Raw genomic sequence first — 25,975 nt, 5'->3', positions numbered from 1 at the left:
CTCCCTCAGATTCCAGAGTTTAAACTATTGTATCTCTGCCAGATGTCTTATCATTACAACCAATGCATCTATAGAATGTTTCATTTTCAGCTGTCAGATGTAAAATTTAAATTTTGAAAAATTGACCCATAAGACTGGTTTTGTTGTCCAGGGTCACATATAGCATTTTGGCCTGTGTACTGGACAGGCTGTCACTAGATAATCTAATTAAAGTGAAGTAGATTACACCGACCTCATTGCTGACAGAACTAACATCTCAGACCGAACAACATTCTCAACTACGATAGTTTTACACTTCAAAACTGTGTTTTGGACAACTCAAACAGACGATGAGTAATGAACGATGTGCCAGTCAATGATACTTTAATTAGCATACAGATCATACTTCACTAAAAAAGTAAGTTAACTATTACCAACTACATTTTGTATTGTCTATATGCAGCTTTATATATTTGTAAGAATATATACAGTATTATATTTATTTGAAATTTATACTGTTTGTATAATGTATTATTTGAACATGAAAGTGTCTTCAGTACAACAATAATGCAATTCACGCAACAACAAGGATGCTTAGGTGTTTTAATGCATTATGTTTATATGCAGTGTCAGATGCATAAATGTGTGACCGCTAAAAAATCAACCCTTCGTGTTAAAATGTGTGTAATTTTGTATTTTTTGTTTTAGCTTCTCTTTTCGATTTGTAATCAGTCCAGCAGAGCTCCGATTGTGAGAAAATGCCTGGTGTTGATGATGCTGGGCCAATCCCGTGGACTCTCTCTGAGTTACTGGGACAAAGGAGCATTCTGGGAGTCGTAGTTCTGATAACATGGTTGGTTTTATTCCACCTTCTGGTAAATGTGTGGCTACTGTGCATCTTTACCAGCCTTTTGGTCGTGCTTTTTGGATGGCTGGGGTCTCGTGTCGCTTTAAATGCCAACAGCCTCCTTTATTTGGAGCATTTCTTGCCCATGAGCGAGTCCCCTCATGCCCACATTTCCACAGATAGTGAGCAAAGACTGGACTGGGAGATTCAGAGCGCCGTCGATAAGGCCTTGCAGGAATTTTTGCTATCATGGTACAGCAGTTTTGCCTCTAAGGGAGGGGATGAATTTGAATGGGAGGTGAGGAATGTCATGCTGGAGGCAGCTGGTGAATTAAAGAGGAGGGCAAAGCTGGTGGACAGAAAGGCATTGGCTCAGAGGGTTCTTGTGCTCTGTGGTGGCCATCTGCAGAGCTTCAGCCAGGCCAAGGAGCTCCACCAAAAAGAAAGAGAAGGCAATAGCTCCACACTGTGGAGGTTGTACAGTAAAGTTGACATGCCTCACCCTGCCCTGGCCAGTCCAGCCGCCCAGCTTTGCTATTCCAGAGCGCTAGTAGATCTTCTCATGCATGTCCTCATCCAACAGTCTCACCTGGAAACAAGAACTGGCAGGTACATGGTGGGAGAGCTCATTACATGTAATGTTCTTCTGCCCCTGGTGACAAGAATATCCAACCCAGATTGGTTAAACCAGATGATTGTGGATGTGTTCACCAAGTCGACAGGTGAAGAAGAAACAGTCTGTCCAGGCCCACAGCAATTGCCTCCAGCAGACCTGGAGGAATCCTGTAGCAGTTTTTGTGAGTGTGACCCCCCAATTAATTTTGCCTGTCCAGACACCTCAAGCATGCAGACAGCTTGGTCTATATCTACAGGCCCCCTTCATGATTCTTCTGAATCAAGTTTCCAAAGTCAGTGGTCATCGGATGAAAATGTGCAGAGACAAAGAAGCTCAACGGTGCTTTTCCCAGAAAAAATGATCCAAAATACAGTCGAACTGCTTCGATCTCCATACCGAACCAGCCGCCTCTATGGACACATTGACTGCGATTTGGACTCGCCCACTTCTGAGGAGAAGAAGTCATCCATTGAGTCTCTAGAACAAATCAACTCGGAAGAGGAAACCACTGAGAATTTTTGTGAATGCATATCTCCTTCAGATTTTTGTGGCTTGGTTTGTCTGGAGGAGGAAGCGTTGGGTCTTTTAGGAAAGTGTTTCAAGCAAAACATCATTTCAGAACCCACTTCATGCCCTGAGAGAACTGTGGAAGAGCCAGCAGAAGGACCCCAGACTCAAACAAATGATTCCAACCCCGGAAGCCTAGGTTGGGACTTAGCTGGTTTTGAAAATATTGAAAGACCAGTAACAATTCATAACCTGCAGATTACTGGGGCATTCACAGCCAAAAGGCAAAAAACCAACAGCACTCTTTCTTACACTCTTTACAGTGTAAAGGTAAGATTTTGTGCAAAAATAAATCTGTAAAACTTTACAATAGTTAATGCATTAGCTAACATAAACTATCAATGAGCAATACTTTAAATTATTCAGATTTGTTTACGTTACATTTATAGAACTTACTACTACCTTTTGGCAGAACGTCTGATGCATAAAGCTTACTTTTCTGGAAACACTTCAGCACATTCGAGCTCGTCGTCTGATTGGTTGCATATCACAGGATTTCCCGGAGACGAGTGTGTCGCATTCTTTAACGGTCCGCCTGGAAACAACACAAAGCCGTCTGACCTAAGAAGTAAGCTGTTGTGTTTACAACGGTTGCTATAAGAATTCATCACGATCGACTAAACGCTTAATTCTTAAAAGTATGTGAGGTTCACGGCATAAACGTATAATCATATGATTGCTGTTAACTTTTGACACGTTTGTAAATTTACACCAGCCTATTACTGCGGGGACATTTCCGCCCCTCTAAACATTACGCGGCACAAAACGAAACGTGATTGGTTGCTAACTTGCTTTAACTGTCAGTCATAGGGCCTCTTGTGCGGGCCTTGCCAAAGAACGCGGCAATAGGTTGGCTACACGAGACTTGCCACTGTAGTGCTTCAAAAGGGAGGGGTGAGGGAAGGAGTGTCCCATTAGTTGCAATTCGCAACCTCACCGCTAAATTTCATACACTGGTCCTTTAACAAACTCTATTTTACTTTAAAAACTATAACTATATTGGTAGTTCAAGTCATAGCTAATGCATTCACCAATGTTAACAAATACAAAGTTTTTGTAAAATATTTTTTCTAACTAATTTTACTAAAATGATACCGAAAAACAAATAGCAAAACATTTTTGTGTGTGTTTGTAGTATGAAACTGCAGCAGATTCAGAGACCTCAACTGCTGATCAAACTGTCTTATATCATATAGTAAACCGGCGGTATAGTGAGTTCTTCAATCTTCAGACACGCTTGGAGGAGAGGCCTGATCTCAAGAAGGTCATCAAATGTAAGTTTGATTATATAAACTTTTAAATCATTATTAATTTAACATGGTATTTAAGACTTAACATTAATAACATGTTAAGCATAACATAATAAACATGTTTTACATACCTTTTAAGAAAGGAATATATAACTAAATGTAAAGTATGTAATATTATAAATGTCTGAATATCAAAATGAAATATAGCTTCCATGTGGCCATTTTGCTGCTTTAAAAATGTGTGCACATATTTAAGATGTCAAAGGGCCGAAGAAACTGTTTCCAGAGCTTCCCTTCAGCAACGTAGACACAGACAAAGTGGAAGCCAGGAGAAGCCAACTGGAATCATTCCTCAGGGTAACAGATTTCCCTTCACTGATAAAACCATTGAATGATGAATTGTGACTTTTATACAAAAACCTGGATTTAGTCTCCCTCACACCTTGTTTTTCCACACTTTTGCAGAAGCTTTGCGCCATTCCAGAGGTGGCCAACAGTGAGGAGGTACGCGAGTTTCTTGCCCTCAACACTGATGCCAGAACAGCTTTCCAGAAGAAACCATCGAGTTCACGCATAGACAAGGTCTCTCTGGAATGATTTCCAACAATTTTGTTTGAGTTTAATGTTGTCACTAAATGTTTACTGGAAAAAAGACTGGAAAAGATTTTCTGCTTGTTTGTATTTATTCTATTTTCGTCATATAAACAGATGATGGAAAACATAGTGGACACTTTGAAGACGGCATTTCCACGCTCAGAGCCCCAAAGCCCAACAGACGAGGGAGACCCACAGAGAAAGTGAGAATCCTTGACAAGAAAACTAACATAGCTGAACGTGCTAATTTAAAATCAAATCGCTTGTGATGTCACAATTCGTTCAAATTTCAGGCCCCGTCTGAGATTTTCCAGTAAAATGGCACCTTCGCTTAATGTCCCAGACCTGCGACCTAAAGTGACATACTCGTTCAGTGAAAAGTGCTCAGTGAGTATCAAATAAAGCCACAAAAATAGCCATCAACAATTTGCACAACCCACATAACCAAATGCATTTAAATGTTAATTTTGAATCATGTCTGGATTTGAGTTTTTTGGATTTTCTTTACATCTGGAAAGACACAGCAGGTTCTATCTCTCTCTGTAGGTTCTTAAAGGGTTCTCCCTGTCAGATCTGGAGGGTTTTCTGGATGAACAGGAGATGCAGGTGGATGGGCTCTTTAAGAATCACTTGAGGAGCAGAGAGGAGCAGAAACCTGTAGAGAAGAGATGGAGAGGAACAGGTAGCCAAGAATTGTAAAAGCCACTGTTAAAAACCTGTTTCTACTTTGTTCTCAAACAGGTATTGTGCTGAAATAGTAGGCGATTGTATTTAATTTAACATGTTGTGGATGATGTACTCCATATCAAACAGGAGAGGGCAGTACCACCCAAGATAGAGACTCACACAATTTACCTGAATCAAATTTTTATGACAGTTTTATCTTAAATTTTCCTATGTAAGAGCAAACCACAATGTGAATTTTAGACAGCTGAATTGTGACCTGGACTGTTTTAATCTGTGTGTTTGTGATGGAGCAGACACGGCCCTGGCCGACATCGCTCTGAATATCTTGTGTTTGCTGATGAAGGACAGGTGGAGCTGGCTATGTACTGAAAACATCCATAAAACCATCAGACTACTCTTTGGCACTTTTATTGAAAGGTAGTACACACTATTACATACTTCTGACTACTTTGTGGCTGCATGAGTAAAGTGTTGTTGACATCTTACAGGGTATATTCAGTCTAAACAGGGCTTAAATGTTTTTGTTCAGTTGTCTTATTCGTGCATTCAGTTGGATTCCTGTTTTAATTATGACTAAATATGAAATGAATTAATTAAACTTAATTTGAGTCTTGTATTCTTTTTTTAATTGGCCATGCAAAGCAAAGTAAAAAAAAAGTAGGGCCATTTTCTGCTTGAAACAAACAGAAATTATGCAACTCACTGACGAAGGATATTCGTAACTGAACATTGTTTTGAATTGCAGCTGACGCTGGTCATAGTTCTCTTTAATTAATAGTGTTTCATCAATCTCTGTCAGTCGTAAAGTCAAAAATATTCCTGGAATGCACAAAAGCAGCTTCTCATGTCTGCTGGGCTCCACCCAATTAAAAGTAATAGATGGGAAAAGTAGACGAAGGTGATTGGACCGCAGATGGGCTGAGTGAGAACTGGCCAGTTATCCACCGGGATTGCAGCCGCTATGAGTGCCTTGCGTCATATATGTGGGCCAGACATGCGTAAGCTGTCATGAGAATTTACAGAAGTGACGATTAAAAAAAATTGTAGGAGGTTCTGAACAAACTTTGCAGCCCTTTGCACATTGTTTTCCTTATTAAGATTAATTAGTCCTCCGTTTTATTGATCTATGTATTGCGTAGGTAAGGACAAAGAGTCAGCTCCATTCAAGCTCTCCGATGAACTCAACAACAGATTATTTACCAAGGCATCTGGTGTACACATGCTTTCAAAATAAAATTAATTTTGGGTAAATCATATAAGTTGCTTTAAAATACTATACAAAAGCCATTTTGCCAAGAATGTATGTCGAAATTGCCTGAAACGGTCGCACAAGATGCTGTTGGGTCCAAAATTATCTTCTCACCAATTGCAGATGAAATAACAAAATTACTCCTGAGGGAAGTATAGACCTGGGTGTGTTCACATGCGGTGAGCTTGTGTTCTTTTCACAAAAACAATAAGATTTTTACTAAATATGCTGTCTCTTATTTAGTTTTTCACTCTACGTGCCAATGGGAATAATTGTTTGCGCACATAGCGTGCAATTCTTAATGAGTTCTTTCAGCTTGAATGAATCAATGTGACTTTTGAACAATAAAAAGATAATAATACTGAGTAAATAGAATAACAAGCATAAAAACATTTCTGTCATCACAAGGTTTAGCATGGTTGTGTACATGACAAATAAATGCATCTGGTCTTGGCGGAATAGATCTGCTACGGAACTACGGGAACTTGCTACTGCCAATACATCCACAACATGCTGCTGTGTGCATATAGGAATGCTGCTGCTGCACATATAACATATGAATAAACTAGTGGTGGGCATAGATTAATTTTTTTAATCTAGATTAATCTAGATTAATTCCAAGATTAATCTAGATTAATCTAGATTAAAATGGCTCATTTGAATTCTGCCGAAGGCATTCAGAATATGTGTGCTACCCAAATAATGACTAAAAGTAAGTCTTTGAGAATGTGTGTCTCAAGCCAGGTGGCGCATTACACCAGGGGCTCATCTCCTGTTTCCAAAATGCATCACAAACTGCTTGAGAAAGCTGTTCTACTATGATAATTGGTGATGAAAATTAAATTATGTTCAATAAGATGAACTTGTGTTTACTTCCGCATTAGCTAAATGATGTTTAATTAACAAAGTTCGGGAGGAGCCGGAGCATATAATCAGCAATCACAGCTGTACACATTTAGCCCTAGCAAGCTCGCTAATAAATAGGGAAACCATCTTACCTGCTCGATCTCCTAAGATCAAGCATCGATACACTTCTTTCGAAGCCATGTCCGAGGATTCTCTATGAGTAGGCTAATAATCATGTCTCGAACGTCTCGCAACTGCAATGCCCATCGACGCACACGCAAAACAGCAGCTTGTTTACATTATACATTTATTTCCGCTTTTCGACAAACATTTACAATGAAAACCAAACTCTTAATGGGTTCATCACGACAGGAAGGACGTCATGTATTCAAGGGACCTTACGGATCTTTAAACGCCGACCAGCCACGCGACAGGCCCGATCCGTAAAGCAACATTTCAAATACTTCTTCCCCGCAGCTTCGGGACGTGATAACGTATTCCCGCTGGAATAAGTAGCGCTCGTCACCTCTTTCGTTCCCTTATGCAAGTGCTGCCGGCATGCTAGCTCGCAACACAACGCCAGCTCGATGATAAACGCCGGCTCGTTGTAAACGCCAGTGCTGCTAGCGAGAGCTCACTGCTAAAGGGACGGCAGTGTTTCAGACGCAGGCTGTTGGCTACCACTAAGCATTTGCTATTAAGGCTCGCATGGTCGCCGCATTTTGAACCGATCAATAGGATACGCCAATACGATGTCGTTTCAACGGGCGTACATTTTTTTTTTTTTTTTCTGCGAAGAGAAACAATCATCTTTGGGGAAATAATTAATTCTTGTTCCATGCAGTCACTCGGATTAACCCCAAATTAAATTGTGATAAATCACAATGTATTTATAAACTGAGTTTACTTGGGTTTGAACAGCCGAAACGCAAGAAGCTGGGTGAGTACAATCTTTTTACTCGAAAATACATTTAGTTTTATCCACCGTTATGCCGTTGCCTCTGCTGCGCTCGAGAATGGTATATCGCTGGTCGGCACGAGCACACTCACTTGGTTGTTTATTTTACAGGGACAATGTTTTATGTATGAACTCTGTGCCCGTGCTGTCCAGTGAACCAGTGTTGCCAATTCCTTTCATTTGATAGTAACTAAGCCTGCCCGAAAAATAGCTAAATGTCGCCAGATGACGTCAAGTGCTAAATTGCACATCAGTGACGTCACCGCGTAATATCGGACTAGCCATGCACTTTAGTTCCGCTTCATACTCTCTCAGTGGTTGTATAGAGCTTTGTTTTAGAGCAATACAGCCAAATACAAAATAAATATGTTCTTAATGACTTATTTTCTGTATCTGTTGGGCAGACAACAAGGCTTTGTAATGTGTACTAAACCTCGTTAACTGTACACCAGCAGTCTGTTTATGCGTCCATACAGTTATCACGTTTTAAATCGTAGATGCTCGAACAAGGTCAATGCTTGCCGCTGTTACTTTAAGTTAGACAGACAGCAGCACGCCTAAGCATATTTACTAGTTGCTTCACCGTAAGATCTCCCTCGTCTCTCTACATGAACACAACCGCATCTTGGAATAAAACCCCAGCTGCTATGTTGACTCCGAAATAATTAATTGTGTTCAACCCATACAGTGTGCACAGCAATTTGAAGTTAAAACAGCAAATTTATTGGGGTGTCCGTAAAACGCTCACCCTCCACAGCTAAGCATCTTGCACACTCCGGATTAACTCCATCTGCAAGCAGAGGTTTCAGAGGCATTATACGTTCACAAACCTCGCCATGCGTAACTCAACATCATCACATGCCTGCCAGCCATATGGGCTCTAGGGGAGTCCCTGGTCAGAAGCAAACAAGTTTCCCCGGATGCTATGGAACCCCTAGGCGGGACGTCCTTCACTCCGCATTCCAGCACAAGTCTCCCAATAATGCCCCGCCAGCAGCCGGCAATGCTAGTTACCCAGGAGACATAAGCTCACAAGCACCCAGAGCTCCGGTGCTTTCCCACCCATTCCCTGCCCCTGGCTCTTGACCCACGGCTCCTCCATCGACCACTAGCGCGAGGCTGCCTCAGCTAGCGATGCAGGTGCCGGTCCTCAGCCATATCACAGCCCCCTTAGAAGCCGCCGCTAGCGCGAGCATTGCTCCGCTAGCCGCTCAGGCGGCTGCAATCCCCTCCCTTTTCTCTCTCCCACAGAGGAGATCAAGCTTCACATTGGCCACGGCGACAGCAATGCCAGTGCCAATCAACGCACCAGCGTTGGAACCGCCCCCAGTCCCAGACAACATCAGATCTTGGCAGAAGTTCAGGCGGCTGGCACCCGAAGCAGACCCTTTGCCTACACCGGTACCTCCCTATTCAGAGCTGATATTCCGGTTAACCACCCCCTAAAAACTCTCCTCGATGCTTCTCTAAACTCCATCATCCAAGCCGTCTCCCTCAGGACCCTCCAATCTTATCTCACTGCATGGAAAAGCTTCAAGTCTTTTCACCTGGCGTTCAACATTCCCTTTCCCGATTTTCTGTCCTCACCATCGCCTCCTTCATCTCCTTCCTAAACTCTTCAAAAACCTCCAGGCCAGCTCAATTAAAGGCTACATGAGTGGAGTCCAGTTCTTCCACAAACTCGTATTCAATTCACCATCTGCACCCATAGCCAGCTCCCAAACATCTATGCTTATCAAAGGCATTCAACGTACCCAGCCTGCTCGCCAGGATGCAAGGCAACCCATAACCCTGGATATACTGACCAGATGCATTTCCACCCTCCGTAAAGGATACCACTCCAAACACGTCGATCGCACACTCGACACCATGTTTATCCTAGCATTCTTCGGATTTCTAAGATGTTCAGAAATTTCCACAACATCCACTTTCAACCCCCTAACCCATCCAACGGTATCCGACCTGTCAGTACTCGATTCAGAGAGGATATCATTCTCCATTAAACAGAGCAAGACGGACCAAACCAGGAGAGGACATTTCATCTATATATTCAATCTTCACTCACCAATTCAACCTTACCAGACCCTCTTAGCCTACCTCCACTTCAGGAAATCCCAGACCAAAACCACAACGGATCCTCTATTCGTCAACGAGTCTAACCGCCCAGCTACACGCTTCTGGTTCCAAAAGCACCTAAAAGCTGTCCTGCTCCTATCCGGTATCCCCGCAAACCACCTTTCCGGCCACTCCTTCCGCATAGGCGCAGCAACCACAGCAGCCCAAAAAGGCCTCTCGCAGTCTCAAATCCAAGCACTAGGGCGCTGGACATCGGAAGCTTTCAAGAGCTACATCAGGTCAGATCGCTCTATCATCAGGGAAGCCCATCGAACGCTCATTTCCAAAATCATCTAGAGAATCCATACGCGAACATCCTCCATGCCAGCCTAAATCTCTCTAACAGGAGATCTCACCACTGCTTCAACTGGCTCAGGGGCCAGTGCCCAAGTCTCAGGCTCTGCAGCAGTAGATTTAACAGCAGGAGCCAACATCGCAGCAGCGACTACCCTGGCAGAGACCAGCACTCCCATTCCAAGCAAAGAAGTCAGCGTCACAACAGCCTCAGCCAAGGCCAGCATTTCCACTTCAGGCATGGAACCAAGTGCTGCAACTAGGAATCATCCGCAGCACTTCTGTCACAAGCGCCAAAGCCAGCGTTGCAGCAGGGATCGGCTCCACAGACGTCCATGGTTCCATGTAAGGTGCAGAAACCAGCGTTGCAGAAGGGATTGGCTCCTCAGACGCCCATGCACCTACCACAAGCGCCGAAGCCAGCATCGCAGCAGTGATCGCCTCCGCAAAGGCCCGTGCTCCCACCTAGGGCGCAGAAGCCAGCATCACCGCAGTGACCGCCTCCACAGAGGCCAGCGCTTCCATCTAATGCGCAGAAGCCAGCGTCGCCGCAGCGATCGCCTCCACAGAGGCCAGCGCTTCCATCTAATGCGCAGAAGCCAGCGTCGCCGCAGCGATCGCCTCCACAGAGGCCAGCGCTTCCATCTAATGCGCAGAAGCCAGCGTCGCCGCAGCGATCGCCTCCACAGAGGCCAGCGCTTCCATCTAATGCGCAGAAGCCAGCGTCGCCGCAGCGATCGCCTCCACAGAGGCCAGCGCTTCCATCTAATGCGCAGAAGCCAGCGTCGCCGCAGCGATCGCCTCCGCAGAGGCCAGCGCTTCCATCTAATGCGCAGAAGCCAGCGTCGCCGCAGCGATCGCCTCCGCAGAGGCCAGCGCTTCCATCTAAGGCGGCGAAGCCAGCGTTGCCGCAGCGATCGCCTCCGCAGAGGCCAGTGCTTCGCTTCCTGCCACCTACGACTTTCCACGGAAGCAAGCATTACAGCATGATCACCCCAGCAGGAGCCTCCATCAGGCGCTCCACTACAGCCGGCTCCCTCCTTCAGTCGCCTCTTTCCAGTATAAGTCTCAACAACAGGGACACACACGAAGCCATGTTCATTTTGGACGGTTCCCGAAAAATCCATATTAGGAACTCTCCCTACGCACTACTACCAGCCACTCGTGGATTCAAACTTCTCATCACTGCAGCAGACACCTTTCACCTTCTCAGTCTCAACCATCCTCGGAGGAACCCCTACCCCTTCTTGTCTCATAACGAACCACATCTCCTAAGGAGCCCTCATCCTCTCGTCTCTACCCGAACGCAGGCCACGCCTCCGCAGCGCTCAGCATCGCTTTGGGGGGTATGCGTACTCCGGCGGCTGTCCCACTTTCTCGCTTTATGGGGGTGTGCTCTGGGCTCAGACCGGTTCCGAGCTCGGCGCACTCACTCGTACCAAGGTAGAGTGTTTCGGGCTCGGATAGATCTGGCGAGCTCTGAGCCCGCTTCCCGGACAGCACGCCAAATACGCATAACCTTCATAACCAAGCTCTATCATTATCCCTATCAACATCACTGTTATATGTGTAGGTGAACTCGTGAAATGATGTTTAATTAACAAAGTTCGGGAGGAGCCGGAGCATATAATCAGCAATCACAGCTGTACACATTTAGCCCTAGCAAGCTCGCTAATAAATAGGGAAACCATCTTACCTGCTCGATCTCCTAAGATTAAGCATTCCTCCTCCACCCCTACTCCTCTCCAAAGCTAAATATCCCGCAGGAACCCCGGGGGGTGTGCTCTGGGCTCAGACCGGTTCCGAGCTCGGCGCACTCACTCGTACCAAGGTAGAGTGTTTCGGGCTCGGATAGATCTGGCGAGCTCTGAGCCCGCTTCCCGGACAGCACGCCAAATACGCATAACCTTCATAACCAAGCTCTATCATTATCCCTATCAACATCACTGTTATATGTGTAGGTGAACTCGTGAAGGGATGATTTGCGTTTAGGTGATACTTGAGACTGGAAGAGCTCCTACAGTACATTTACATTTAGTCATTTAGCAGACGCTTTTATCCAAAGCGACTTACAAAGAGTTTGGGAGCAACAAGCGATATGTCATACAGGAGCCATAATACATTAGATCTCAATACAAAGTTACTGGTTTCAACTAAAGCTAGACCACTACCTGTTTAGAGAAAGTGTTTTTTTAAACCAATTCCGCATTGCACAAGGTGCAAACAACCTTAGTCTTGTCGATGTTTCTATTGGGAAGCTTCTTAAAAATTAATATTCCCTGAAGCAAACCCGGCGGCTTCATAGCTGCATCCATGTTAGCACGTCACGTTTGATGCGGTAACAGTAACGTTATGTTGTGTTCAGACCAAACGCGAATGGCGTGTCAAGCGCGAGTGATTTATATGTTAATGCAAAGAGCCAATAGACTCTTTACTTGCTCTTTACTCGCAATACTTGCTGCGGGAATCGCGCGAATGAAGCCCTGGTTATGAGATGATGAGGCGGCTTCTGCTTCCGCGAATGACGCGAATCACCCGAGTTGAAAAATCTCGTTCTCGCCCCGTACAGTGCAGTTAAGCTGGTATACATCCGCGGTAAAATATCAAGCTGAAAGTCATCATAGCTTGCGTAGTATAGACCCAGCTCCCAACCCAACTTTGAGAATAGATTAACGGCGACATTTTTTTTATCGCGCGATAAGAGTCTCACTGCGTTAACGGCCCACCACTAGAATAAACCCTGCATGCTTACGTGATCCCCTGTAGCAGATCTACACAGGTGGAGCTGGGGAAGGAGAAAGGTTTCTGAAACAAAACAACCTGCACTGCTACAACAATCCCCAGCTGAGTTCTAAACTTAGAACAGTAAACTCATTGGCTGGTGATATGAAAGGAAATAATTGTGTAGTAAAGTTATTATGTCAGATTGGTTTAGACTTTAGGATTGTGGCATCTAGAGTTTAATGCCAATCATTTATAAAGCAAGGGGTTGTTCCTAAAATTTTATATTTGTCTGGCTTGTTTTTCATAATATGGATACTGGAACTATTGCTGTCAGTGTCAATTACTTCATTTAAATTTTTTTATGAATTTTAGCAGATTTAAAAGGAATAGTTCACCCAAAAATGAACATTGTGTCATTATTTACTTACCCTCTAGTTATTTCAAACCTGTATAACTTTCTTTCTTTTGCAGTACACTAAAGAAGATATTTAAAAAAATGTTGGTAACCGTACAACGGCGGTACCCATTGATTGGCATTGTTTTTGTTTCTATACATTGGAAGTGAATGGGTACAAAACTTTTTACCAGTAACTTCTTTTGTGGTCTGCAGTGAGTCATACAGGTTTTAAATGACAAAAGGTTACGTAAATGGTTGAATGTCCCTTTAAGAGTGAAGATTAAACCCTAACTTTAAATTATTGTCAATATAAAGAAAACACTTTTGTTTTTATTATTACACTCTTATTATAATTATTACATTTTGGAAGCAAAGTAGATTGTTGTAAAATATACAATCTGTAAAGATTCCATTTATATGCTATTATGCTCAGTGCTTTGTTAAATAAGGTGGCAATAAGTCTCAGATTCTCCTTCCCGATGCAGAGGCCTTGTGCAGTCACTCTGTGAATTTCGCATTACCGTATTTAGGTTCGGGATAAAGTTAGGGTTTTGGCCTCGCCCTTATTAGATGCATACGCCAAATATCTTTTTTTTGGAAGGTTATATTAGGATGGACCTAATGTCAGTTTAATGTTGTGACAGTTGATGCTGCCCTGGTGTGTCTGACATCATCACAGTGGGTCAGGTGTTAATTAGCTGAGTTAAAATCAGCATCTTATGTCAGCTGAACCTAAAGCTATTTTCTGCACATGACATCGTCTTAACTCATGCAATTACTCCAGCATGTTTTTCAGCTTAAGTGGGGGTGTTCATGTGGTTTGTGGTTAGTTTAATAAGTGATGCTATGTATAATTACTATCACTGCGATTTGAAAGGAATACTTCCTATAAAAACTGCGAACGGAATGTTCTCGGGCTAGATTTGGGACAAGGGGTAGTTAAGTTGGATTTGAAACGTGTGAAATGCACGCAGAGGCTATTTGCTTAGATTGCATCACTGGATATTATGAGGGTTTGATGGTGAAGGTCACAGAGCATGTTGCTAAACCTCTGTCAATCCAAACTTTTTGTTTTGCTTATGACGCAACCTGTGTATCTTAAAATTGTGCATTATTTCATTCACACACTGATGCATTGACAAGATGGCTGATTTAAGGATAGAAAAACATTGCATTTGTTCCTGAACAAACCCAGTATCACAGAGTTGTCTCAGTCTTTTCATCGAAGATCTTATCCCCCATAAACCATTATTATCACAAGACGGCAATCATTTTTATTTACTTTAAGGTCTTTCCATAAAATAAAACATTGCTTATATTTTGTTATAAAATGTACATGGTGTCCCATTTTAGGGATTTTCTAGCATGTGTGAGGCTCTAATATCTTCAATCACTACTGACTCCATCTGGTTAACATTTGACTGTCAAGTACAAACTTGAACACAGCATGTCAAGGGAGCTGGAGTTCCGGAAATTCTGATAATATGGAAACAGGCAACAAATATTCAAACTTCACTGACCTTCTCTCTATCCTCACAGCATCCGCCACCGCCAGACATGTGGCAATGCTGCGATGAAGTGCCAAAAGATTGCATGCAGAGCTGTGTGTTTCTCTCCAACAGCCAAGCTTTGGATTGCAATTTTGACCAAAAGATGTGACTGGGACTCTATGATGTATGTGTGTGGTAGATGAAAAATGGCCTCACAACTGAAGGAAAACCTGACCTAATTTGGTCTGTTGTGTTTATATTTAAATACACACAATTGGCAATGTTTGAAAAAATCTAAAGATTTGATGTAAATGTAGGGAACAGAGGGGACAGAAAACATTCTCAATATCATTCAAAAAAATGTAATCAAAAGAAAGTTCTCGTAATTATAGCAGTACCAACATGTGTTTTGTATGTGACAGAATGAGAGAAACTTATTTGGCAAGGTCTTGGTGTGTTAGTGTCTTGGCTTGTTGAAATGGCAATAACAGTTCTATATGCACACTTCAGGCTAATTCACAGGCATTTAAGGACAGTCAGTTCATATGGCTCCTTCACATATATCATGTCATGAAACCTATTTCACAATTTGCCGCCAATGTTTAGTTTAACGTTTAGTTTGTTTAGTTTGGCAACCCATTTTCAAACTGTTAGCAAGAGTGTGTATCCGTCTGGTTTCACACTGAATCATTGGTCCCTCAACAGCTATTTTGTTAAGTGGATCAGCTTTGTGAACATCACCGCAGGATAATCATGAAAGCACTCACCCCGACAAAACATTGGCAGAATTAGGTTTCTATGGTGCTTAGCAGGAGAGGAGTCTGGGAACTTATTGCTCTCTGTGGTTCAATGCATGTATTGGCATGGAACATCTTAAGAAAGGGTTATTATGTAACAGTTCTGGTTCATTTAGTTTCTTCTCTGTGTGACCCATGTGTGGGATGTGCTTAGGATTCAGTAGTGTTCATGCTTTATGTGACACACTTTGCAGTGACACATAAAAAAGGCTCACGAAGTGATAGTTAATGCAAAAATGAAAAAAGTGTAGTCATGATGTTCTCACCCTTTTGTTTGTTGCGTCTGAGTTTGATTCTTCTGTTGAAGTTGGGTTGAATGCTAGTAACCACAATCCCCATTCAGCTTCATTGTATGGAAAAAGGGCAGCATCAAACCTTAAGAATGTCTTCCACGGATTTAAATTAACGTGAGGGAGAGTGAATGACAACAATTTGTTTCTGTTTTGGGAGAACTATCCCTTTAATGATGATGGTTCAGAGTTATGTGTCTTGAACCTACAGTGTTTTACTTTTGAACCTTGGTTGGGTAAAATATGGACAAAACCAATCTTTGAGTTATAGTCTAACATATGCTGGATTGTTACTCAAACATTGGCTGATACAACCCAGCAATGTCTTTGTATGTTCATATATCAGATTTCTCAATGGGAATTCTGCTATTTCAAACAACAACATCAGGATGTAATGCAACCAGACAAACAAAATGCTCCAATTCTTTGGGTTCTATCTGAGAATAAAATGTCCCCCTACAAATGAATGCCAAACATGGTCAGGTAGTGGGCTTAATCTTCTTGTTATGCCATGAGGTCACTGGGTTATGATCTGTTGGACATTTTGACTTCAGTGCTTAACTAGATCCTGTTTCGTCTGGGAGCTGGATTTGGAGATGCCTGTTAAAAGTGATGGCATACCATTAGTGACTTGTGTATTTCAGCAGCAGACCTCATGTCATTACAAGAACATCTTGGCTGGGTTGATTTTCTTTCTGTCACCTTTAACCTTTTTCATGTTGCATGATGTCACTGACTATACTTTGTTTTTATAAGTAAAACAAGAACATTATAAAGAGTAGCAATAAGTCATAAAGACAGTTATTGAAGAATATGATGACGCAATCATGCTTTGTATTAACAATGTGTTGTTTGAATGCACTTTGTGGTTTCAGAGAATTTGTTGGAATCGAGACATGTAAACAATTTGTATTTTTAAGCATTATTTGATTGATTACAGGATTGTTTAAAGAAAAAAGATTTGTTCTGCCAGTTCTGCTTTGAAGGAAATATTGTTGGACAGATGAGTTGCTGAGTTTGATATGCAGTGCCCGCTATGAGGCTTAACATTGTTGATGTCATCTTTGTTTTTCTTGAGCCATGTCTCAGGAGACATTTCAAAAGGGCAGACACATCAATAGTGACTCTTTTTAGATCAGTACATTGCTCCACATGTTACTAAAAGGGGGCACAACACACTACATTAGCTCACCGAGAAAAATCTTTCATCGTTTAATCACCCTCATGTCATTTCAAACCTGTATGACTTTCTTTTTTCTGCAGAACACAAAAGATATTTTGAAGAACGTTGGTAACCAAACAATACCGGACCACTTGGACGTCCACTGTAAGGACACAAAACCACAAATATCTTCTTTTGTGTTCCAAAGAATAAGGTTTTGAACCAAATGAGGGTGAATAAATGTTATCAGATTTTTTTTGTTTGGGTCAACTATTCCTTTAGATTCTCCATCTTTTAATTGATGTTCAGTATGTCTTCTAATCCTGATATATTCTTTCTTACCAACCTAGCCATTCCGTCTTTTTCAACTCAAATGTAAAAAATATAATGTGCTATACAGCTGCATATTTATTTTGTCAATTGTTTGAGATTTGGTTGAGGTAATTCTTATATTGTCTGATTCTGTCAAACATGTAATCAGATTTTATTAAATCAGCTGTGTGGAGTTGAAATCAGCAAACAGAATGCTGTTCAGCTGATGGAGAACTGCAAGCACAGGACTGAAACACTAAAGATCTTTAGTAGGTCTTTGTGGGGCCAGATGGTCGGAGATGGTTTAAGTTAAGTTCTTTTGACGCCAAGAGATAACTTTATGTGGTCCACATTAGACAAACAAAATTTGAAACAAAAAATGTGTATATCGGTCGTATATACTTCCCCTTTAGACAAACACACACATGCACTGACAGTGGTGGATAAAAGCCTGGCCTAGCTGGAAAATGTCAAGGGCTCTGATTTTACGATTTTCTATTTATACTTTTACTGGAACAAATTTTTGTATAACCCAATGGTTTGACAGTTGTTGTTATGTAAACTAACGCCTAGCCATCATTTCTTTTATGTCTTGGCAGCAAAGAGATGGATTGAGGGGCCTTTGGTTGAGTTCACATTAAACTGTTCACATTTATATAGCACATTTCATACACAAGGGCAATTCAAAGAGCTTTCCATAAAATAATTGACAGAGAGAAATAAGACGTATTATTAAAATGCAAATGATTTAGGATCACAAATACAACTTTACAGTTAAAAAAAAAAAAACAGCAATAAAATTTATAAAAAATGTGAGTGTATATATAAAAAGAATTATCACAAAAGAAAAAGAAATTAGAATTAGAAATAGAAGTGCAGTTGATGTTAACCAGCTCAGTGCTCAGGTTGTTAATGCACAAACAAGTGTGTTCTTAATCTGGATTTAAAAGTAGCTACTGTTGGTGAACATCAACTGACTTGATCCTGATGATCTGAGAAGTCTGTATGGTTTATATTCACTAAGGATATCTGAAATATCTTTAGGTCCTAGACCATTGAGTTATTTATAGACTATTAATAATACTTTGAAGTTGATTCTAAAAGTGTAAGGACCTGAGGATTGGAGTGATATGCTCAGATTTTTTGGTTCTGGTCAGAATCCTGGCAGCAGCGTTCTGTATGAGTTGCAGCTGTCTGATGGTCTTTTTGGGAAGACCTGTAAGGAGACCATTACAGTAATCCACCATGCTGGTGATGAAAGCATGAACCAGTTTCTCTTAATCTTGGTTTTAGACAAAACATCGGAATCTGGCAATGTTTCTGAGATGGTAGTAAGCAGATTTGCTTATAGCTTTGACATGACTATTAAAACTAAGGTCAGACTCTAAAATGACCTTATTTCGTGTCTTTAGACCTCTTCAGTCAAGGTATCTGTTTACCTTGTTAGTTTCATCCTTGTTACCAAAAACAATGACCTCAGTTTTGTTTTTATTTAACTGAAGGAAGTTTTGACACACCCAGCAGTTAATTTCCTCAATGCACTGGCAAAGAGAGTCAATAGACCTGTAGTCATTGGGTGAGAGGGCTACGTAGATCTGAGTGTCATCTGTATAGCTGTGGTAGGCAATTTGGTACTTTTACAGGAAAGTATAAAGTACCTAAAAGCAAATAAAAAAGTAAAAGCAAGTAAAAGTACAAATATCTTGCCAGAAAATTACACTGTAAAAAATGTTCCGTAATTTTCACGGAAAAATACCGGCAGCTGTGGTTGCCAGTAAAATTCTGTAAAAAATACAGGAAAAGAACGTAAACAGTCTTGCAGTTTAAAACTTCAGGGCACAAACTTCAAATTGTGAATGAACTTAATACATTTGAGTATTTTAAATCAACAACATTTCTTTATAGAAAATGTAAACTTGTCCAAATGCATAAAAGTGATAACATTACATTTACTTAATTTATTTCTTTGTAATTCATTATTAAAGTCACTTTTAAACAAAGCAACATGCAAGCATGACATCAGAATATCTTTGCCTGACCGTGACTTGAAGACAGACTCAACTCTTCAGCTTAGTGGTGACCCACAAAACATTTAATATCAGAAAAGAAAGGAGAAAATACAAATTCCGTAGTTTTTACGGAATAATACCGGCAGCTGTGGTTGCCAGCAAACTACCGTAAAATTACGGGAACATCCTGTTTTTATTCATCCAATCAATTCACAGTAGAAAACATGAGCCACACCCACTATTAATTTTGGAAACACGACAGAATACTGAAGACGATCATCACTTCTGCTTCACAGGGACTGCAGCATAACAGCCATGACTTGATGCTTTATTGGTGTATTCAAAGTCACCATTTTTGGGATCAGGGTTTGCTTTAGTTGGCCTCTTTCAGCCGTCATAAATAAGTTTACAGTTATCTTTGTGCTACTATGACATTGTTTTATATAAAACATAGTCTTGTAGCAAATGTTGTTAATTACTTATTGTATTTTCTCTACAAATGCCTGAATATAGTTTTAAGATTCACATTTCATGCAACAATCAATCTAAAAAGTTTTTGAACCGTTAAACAGCTTGCATTTTGTCTTTGACTCAGACATCAAGAATCAGTGTATGAATCTCAACAGTGGTGACTAACAAATGAAAAGTTTACAGCTGCAATGCATGCTGGGAGTCATTGATGAGTTTTGTGCTTTGATGATACCCAGAATGCATTGCGTTTATCTTTAGAGGTTTTTTCTGTTGTCACCATTGTTGAGACAAACTGTTATATTCTAGATATCTGCTAGAACATTTATCATGTGTCAGATGTGCTGTTAAAGACATTCAGTATATTAATTAATTTCATTCAATATTAAGTGACAGTGGTGTATGTAAGTGAAGGTGATAAAAGTGTTTGTGGAGTTAAAAAAAAACTCCTTATGAAAACTTTGGAATTTCACTGTTCATTTCCCAGAGAATTTGACAGTGTTACCCGTATTTTTATGGACGATTTTTGACAACAGTTTTCTCTGTGAAAACTACAGAATTCACTGTTAATTCACAGCATTTTTTACAGGGTTTTTCCGTAAAAACTATGGAATTTTTGCTGTTAATTTTACAGACAATTTTACAGTGTTTTTCTGTATTTTTTAAGGACACTTTCTGATAACAGGTTTTTTGGGTGAAAACAACAGAATTTTACTGTTAATTTCACAAGCATTTTTTAGAGTGTACTCTGGTAGAAGTGAAAGTTCTCTTTTTACAATATGACTTGAGTACAAGTCTTAAAGTAACAGATAAGTATTGTACTTAAGTAAATCATTGAATCTACTTAAGTGTTTAAAGCAAAGTTGAAGCAAAAGTGTTTATCTTTTTAGCATAAAGATAAAAAGGGTGCTTAGCAATTTCCAAATTTGAAAAAGCTCTCTCAGGCTCAGTGTTTTATCTGGAACAACATTGTTGGAACGACCAAATTGCTAAACTATAAAAATACAAGTTCAGAAACCACACCTTGACAACTTGTAACTTTATAAAAGGATAGTTCCCTCCCACCCCAATATTATATCCCTCTAAGAGAACAACTTGGAACAAAATCAGAACAAATCTGTCTGGCCCTTGCTTCTTTCTTTCCTTGCATTCCCTTATAGCAACAACGCAGTCATTCCATCATTCATTGAAACTGAATTTTTTTTGTTTATCTTTAAAAGCAGCAGAAGATTAAAATTAATCGCGTAGAGCACCTTTTTGCACTTGCATGTTGAGCTTTAACCAATGATTAGTTCAGCATTGTCATGGTGACTGGATCGCCGACTTGTCTATTTCAGTTTTGTTTCTGTGTTTTTATTTTGTAGTAAGGAACATGCTTAGAGGAAATGTATCAGAGTGAAAGTATACATTTTGTTCAGGAAATGTAGTGGAAAGTCTTCCACTACATTTATAAAGACTCAAGTAAAGTACAGATACTACCAAAAAATACTTAAGTACTGTACTTAAGTATTTTTACTTCGTTACATTACAACACTGTACATAACTGAAATTGTACAAATGGATTCAAATTAGCCACCTACAATAGTTATGAACTGCTATGAGGTTGCATTTGATGACACTTTTCTCATATATACTTCTACACAATCATCAAAAATGAACTATTTTAATCTTTCTGGACTAGAAATAGACTGAACAAGTTTCTTGTAATGATTTCTGATTTCACTAAATACCAAACTTATCAGCATTTCTTTAATGTCTGAGTTATTATATTGTACATTGTGTTATATTGTACATCTGGTTTAATATGTGCACCCCTTTTCATCTCTCTCCACTGGCTACCGGTCAAAGCCCTTATCAGATTCAAGTCACTAATACTTGCCTACAGGTCTATCACTGGATCTGCCCTGGCTTACTTTCACACACTCCTACAACTCCTTCATGGTGGAACATTCTTCCTAACTCGGTCCGGTCAACTACATCTCTCACAACATTCAAAAAACTACTTAAAACCAATCTCTTCTGTGAATACTTGAGAAAAAAAAACAAAAAAAAACCCACTAACCTTTCCTCAACAGGTAGTGGTCTAGCTTTTGCTGAAACCAGTAACTTTGTATTGGCACCTACTGTATTATTGCTGCTGTATGACATATCGCTTAGTGCTCCCATAATGTAAATATGGTGCTCATTGTACCTCTTGTTAAAGGTGGTGCTCATGGTCCTTTATCCTATATACACACTAACTTTGAAGTATACTCCAGACATGCTGAGGATTAACCTCTTTTTTTCTTCTCATCTCAATTGTGAGACACACCTGTTTGTCAATGTGTGCACTTACAGTCAGTTAATTCGATTGAGGTATTGTCTGAAGCGCAAATCTTATATACATACTTTCTATATATACATGTCTCTTGAGGAGTGTATCGGTTTATGTCACATTTCTATGTATGTATACATCCGTCTCTGTATTTCTCTGTGTACTATTTCTGGAGAGGAGGCACGCAACCTTGGGACCAGTTTTACTACTCCACTACTGCCAGTCACACATCACAACATGCAAACTATAGACAGAGAACACATACACCCCACAGTAGAGACATGGAAATTCAACAGATATGTTCAGCCAGCTGTTGGCAGAACAACAGCCCCTCCTGTCCCTACATGGTTCTGGGCCCCTTACTTGTAAAGTTTATTGTGCATTTCCTTTTTGATAGGCCTAGATGATATGCCTGTACTGTCATTGCATTACAATGGAATGCATTCAAATTTTGAACTGTGTTAGTGGTAAAGATTTGCATAATATCAGCCCTGAGATTTAAAGGAAAATAAGATGGTTGAAGTAAAGATAGTAAAGAAGAAGCGATGGCAAGCAGCAAAGAGTGCCGTGGACATTTGAGCCCAAATGTTTTAAGGCTATTAGACTGTGCATAGTTGTAAGGAGTTACTTTTGGTTCGGAATCTAATTCAACATCAATTCAAAAAGAAAAATGTAAATTTACATTTAGTCATTTAGCAGACGCTTTTATCCAAAGGGACTAACAAAGAGTTTAGGAGCAATAAGCGATATGTCATACAGGAGCCATAATACATTAAGTGCCAATACAAAGTTACTGGTTTCAACAAAAGCTAGACCACTACCTGTTGAGAGAAAGGGTTATTATTATTTTTATTTTATTTTTTCTGTCAGGTATTCACAGAAGAGTTGTGTTTTAAGTAGTTTTTTGAATGTTGTGAGAGATGTGGTTGACCGGACAGAGTTAGGAAGAATGTTCCACCAGGAAGATGTGAAGCAGAATGAGCGGGAACGCGATTTACTGTCCTTGTCAGAAGGCAATACAAGATGGCATAAATAGTTTAATTATGCACAGTAAAGTGCACAAATCATTTGCCATATGGTGAGATGTTTTGGAAAAAGTGTTATAGAAGACTGGCCTTTCTTGTAATTTTCTATAACTTTCAGGATTACATAAACACAAATGTGATGCGTAATTTTGGTATTTTAACAACATCTTGTGATATACATTTTATTATGCTCAGTTTGAACACTTCTGAGGTTTCCTTTAAAACTTTCACTTGTTCCTTTAGAGGAAAGTTCCGAAACTTAACAATGGAATGTAAAGATGTGTTGAATTAAATGAAATGTCTCTGTATGGTTTGAGTACATATCTAAATGTGTTCGTCTTGTGCAGTTTTATCTGATCTCCTAGTCAGATTTAAGGAATGAAGATTTCCGGAAAGCCCATTTTGAATTTCTGTCCCCCTCAGGTGGATAGAGGTAGGCATAGCCCACCTGACCAGTGCCCCATGCTGGGTGATCTATCTACGGGTTCTCCAGGATGCAGTTTGGCCCGGCGGTGAGCTGCCTGTGGGGCCACGGCCATATAGAAGCCCAGAGCAGAGAGAAAAGTCCAGACTTCAGTGCCTACAGTGCCTCATGCAGCTATTCCCAGGTCAGTTTATACCACATAATTGGAATCGACTTTTATGGATGAATGTATAGAAACAATATACTCGAGGAATCTGATTTACAAACATTCAAGACCAGCAACATGTTCTATCTGCCCGTCTAAAGTCAATGAGTTCAAATGTTGCATGCTTTCCTGTTAATGCGGAGTGGAGAAGCACACATTATTAATACATACTCAACATGTTTACAGTAAAAGCAATTGCAGTTTATGCAGGGCATTCACTATTTACACCTATTGAAACCGGAATTTATTTGCATGCGCTGTTTTAACACCTGACCTGCTGAAGGAATTAAGCAAATCAAGCAATTTGGATGTGTCAATTCTGGATATCTGGATACATTCCCCTACATTTTATCCTTATGCATCATTTAATCATCACCTGCTGTAATTGCTGCCATGATCAGTAAGACAACACTTAAATGTCTTTTAATTACGCCAGGAAAATAGTTCCCACACATTATACTTTTGACACATTACTATATAATAAGACTGATTTATATTGTTATTGACATTGTAGGTGCTGCAAAGAATGAGAATTCCATAGTTCTAAAATTGCACAATGTTTCACAGCATGGTAGCTGGTATATGGATAATATGGGGTTCATCAGTAAGTATTTAAAAGGTATTAATGCTGAAATGCTTAAAGCATTTAGTGAGTTCACCCCATATGTGTTTTGTGTGAAATGTAGAGCTAATTACAGACATGCTTGGTTCTGAGAAATGCCGGCTGGTCTGGGAACATGTGCTAGAGTCTTTACAGGACCCCAGTATCAACAGGTATTAATGTATCATCTGAATTCATTAGATTAGATATAAAATCACAATATTTACAAAGACCTCTATTTTTTCCTAAAAGCACATATGAACGATTTAGGCAGAGACCTTACCAAGTTCTATTTGATGTGGTTATGCACAGGCACTTGGTTTACTGTATCTTTGACGTGCTACTGGAGTTCCTAGTTCCAGAATTTTCCAAAGAAACGTTCCAGAGGTCTTTTCTTCAGAGTCTTCCAGGGGATGTAGAGAGAAGACCATCATCTGCCTGAGGACACTGTGTTTCTTTCCATCTCTTTCAATGCAGCGCTTTTAGGGTGAGGCTTTATCAGCTTGGTTTATCACTTGGCTGATGTTGATGTTGCAGACAACTGCTTTTGTTGAATGGGAAAATTATACACTAATATTTTACTAATAGCCATAACTAACATTCGGATGGATCTGGATTGGAATTTCAGATTAATATTACACTGTACATTTTTTTGCTGTAGTTATGCATCTCCCTGTAATTTACTGTAGATTTAAATGTATCTAATTTATTGGCAACCGTTTGTTCAAAGATAAATGAACATGAACAAGTCTTTATCTTTACAAAAAAATAGCCTTCTGGAAACAGAAATCCTCATCAAACTTTTTTTAGGTTTTTTCTTCTAATTTTGGGTCCCAGAATCCTTTGCATGAGGCTGTTATTTTATAGTTTATTTTCTGTACAGATAAAGACTTGTTAATGTTTAATGTTCACTTGTCTTTGAACAAACTGTTGCCAGTAAATTGAAGGCATCTAATATATCATTTCGGTTGAAAGTTTGAATATTTACTATATGTAATTAAACTGGTATGTTATTACCACATTACTGTAACAAATAAACAGATTTTAATCTCTCCTTTTACGTTCTGTTTTTAATCTCCCAGTCTCTCTTTCTCTAATCATGAAGTAAAATTATTGGGCCACACTAAGAACCAACAAGTTTATTTATGTTCTTTCTGAATGGACTCACAGTATAGCTGTGTGTTTTAAAGTTCCGAAGCTTTTACATCAACAAAGACTTCATCGTCAGTCATTATTTAATGGCAAAACCTGAAACAAATCAGGTCACTGTTCTTGTGACTATATTCTCATAAATATTATAGCTGATACACACACAGTATAGCTGTGTGTTTTAAAGTTCCGAAGCTTTTACATCAACAAAGACTTCATCGTCAGTCATTATTTAATGGCAAAACCTGAAACAAATCAGGTCACTGTTCTTGTGACTATATTCTCATAAATATTATAGCTGATACACACACGCACGCATTCTCCAGTATTTCTTTGTATAAAACCATAGATGGCTCAAACTCTTGTCATTGCTGCATTGACCTACTTTTTAATTGTTTAATGTGTTAAATTGTCTCTGCTCTGTAGGGGTTGAGACAAAACAAAGACCTCAGATGTTGATGTCAACAAAGAAAAGGATCAGATCTAAATCACTCTAATTGGTGTTCTGTTTATGACTTAAGAACATTCTTGCTGAGTAAAAATATAGAATACACTTTGTTTGGATATAATTATCTCTCCTAAGTCTCTTTGAAACAAACAAGCAGC

At 40.1% G+C, this 25,975-nt stretch overlaps 2 protein-coding genes across 2 annotated transcripts in view; one reads left to right on the top strand and one right to left on the bottom strand.

Annotated features, from left to right (window-relative positions):
• Positions 1-25,975, bottom strand: part of pou2af2 (POU class 2 homeobox associating factor 2) — a 37,470-nt gene that overhangs the window by 6,711 nt on the left and 4,784 nt on the right. The gene's annotated exons all lie outside the window — the stretch shown is intronic.
• On the top strand, positions 738-25,112 carry snx19a (sorting nexin 19a). The gene is made up of 11 exons (XM_056745918.1): positions 738-2,279; positions 3,145-3,283; positions 3,516-3,616; positions 3,725-3,841; positions 3,968-4,056; positions 4,147-4,240; positions 4,400-4,535; positions 4,834-4,957; positions 23,414-23,598; positions 24,306-24,393; positions 24,533-25,112. The coding sequence occupies exons 1-11, from the start codon at positions 738-740 to the stop codon at positions 24,660-24,662; spliced, it is 2,745 nt and encodes a 914-aa protein (XP_056601896.1). The 3' UTR covers positions 24,663-25,112.

This window comes from Triplophysa dalaica, chromosome 4 (genome assembly GCF_015846415.1).
Source record: "Triplophysa dalaica isolate WHDGS20190420 chromosome 4, ASM1584641v1, whole genome shotgun sequence".
Classification (NCBI taxonomy): Eukaryota; Metazoa; Chordata; class Actinopteri; order Cypriniformes; family Nemacheilidae; genus Triplophysa; species Triplophysa dalaica.
Note: the sequence above shows the minus strand (reverse complement) of the source record. Positions and strands in the feature narration are given on the sequence as shown.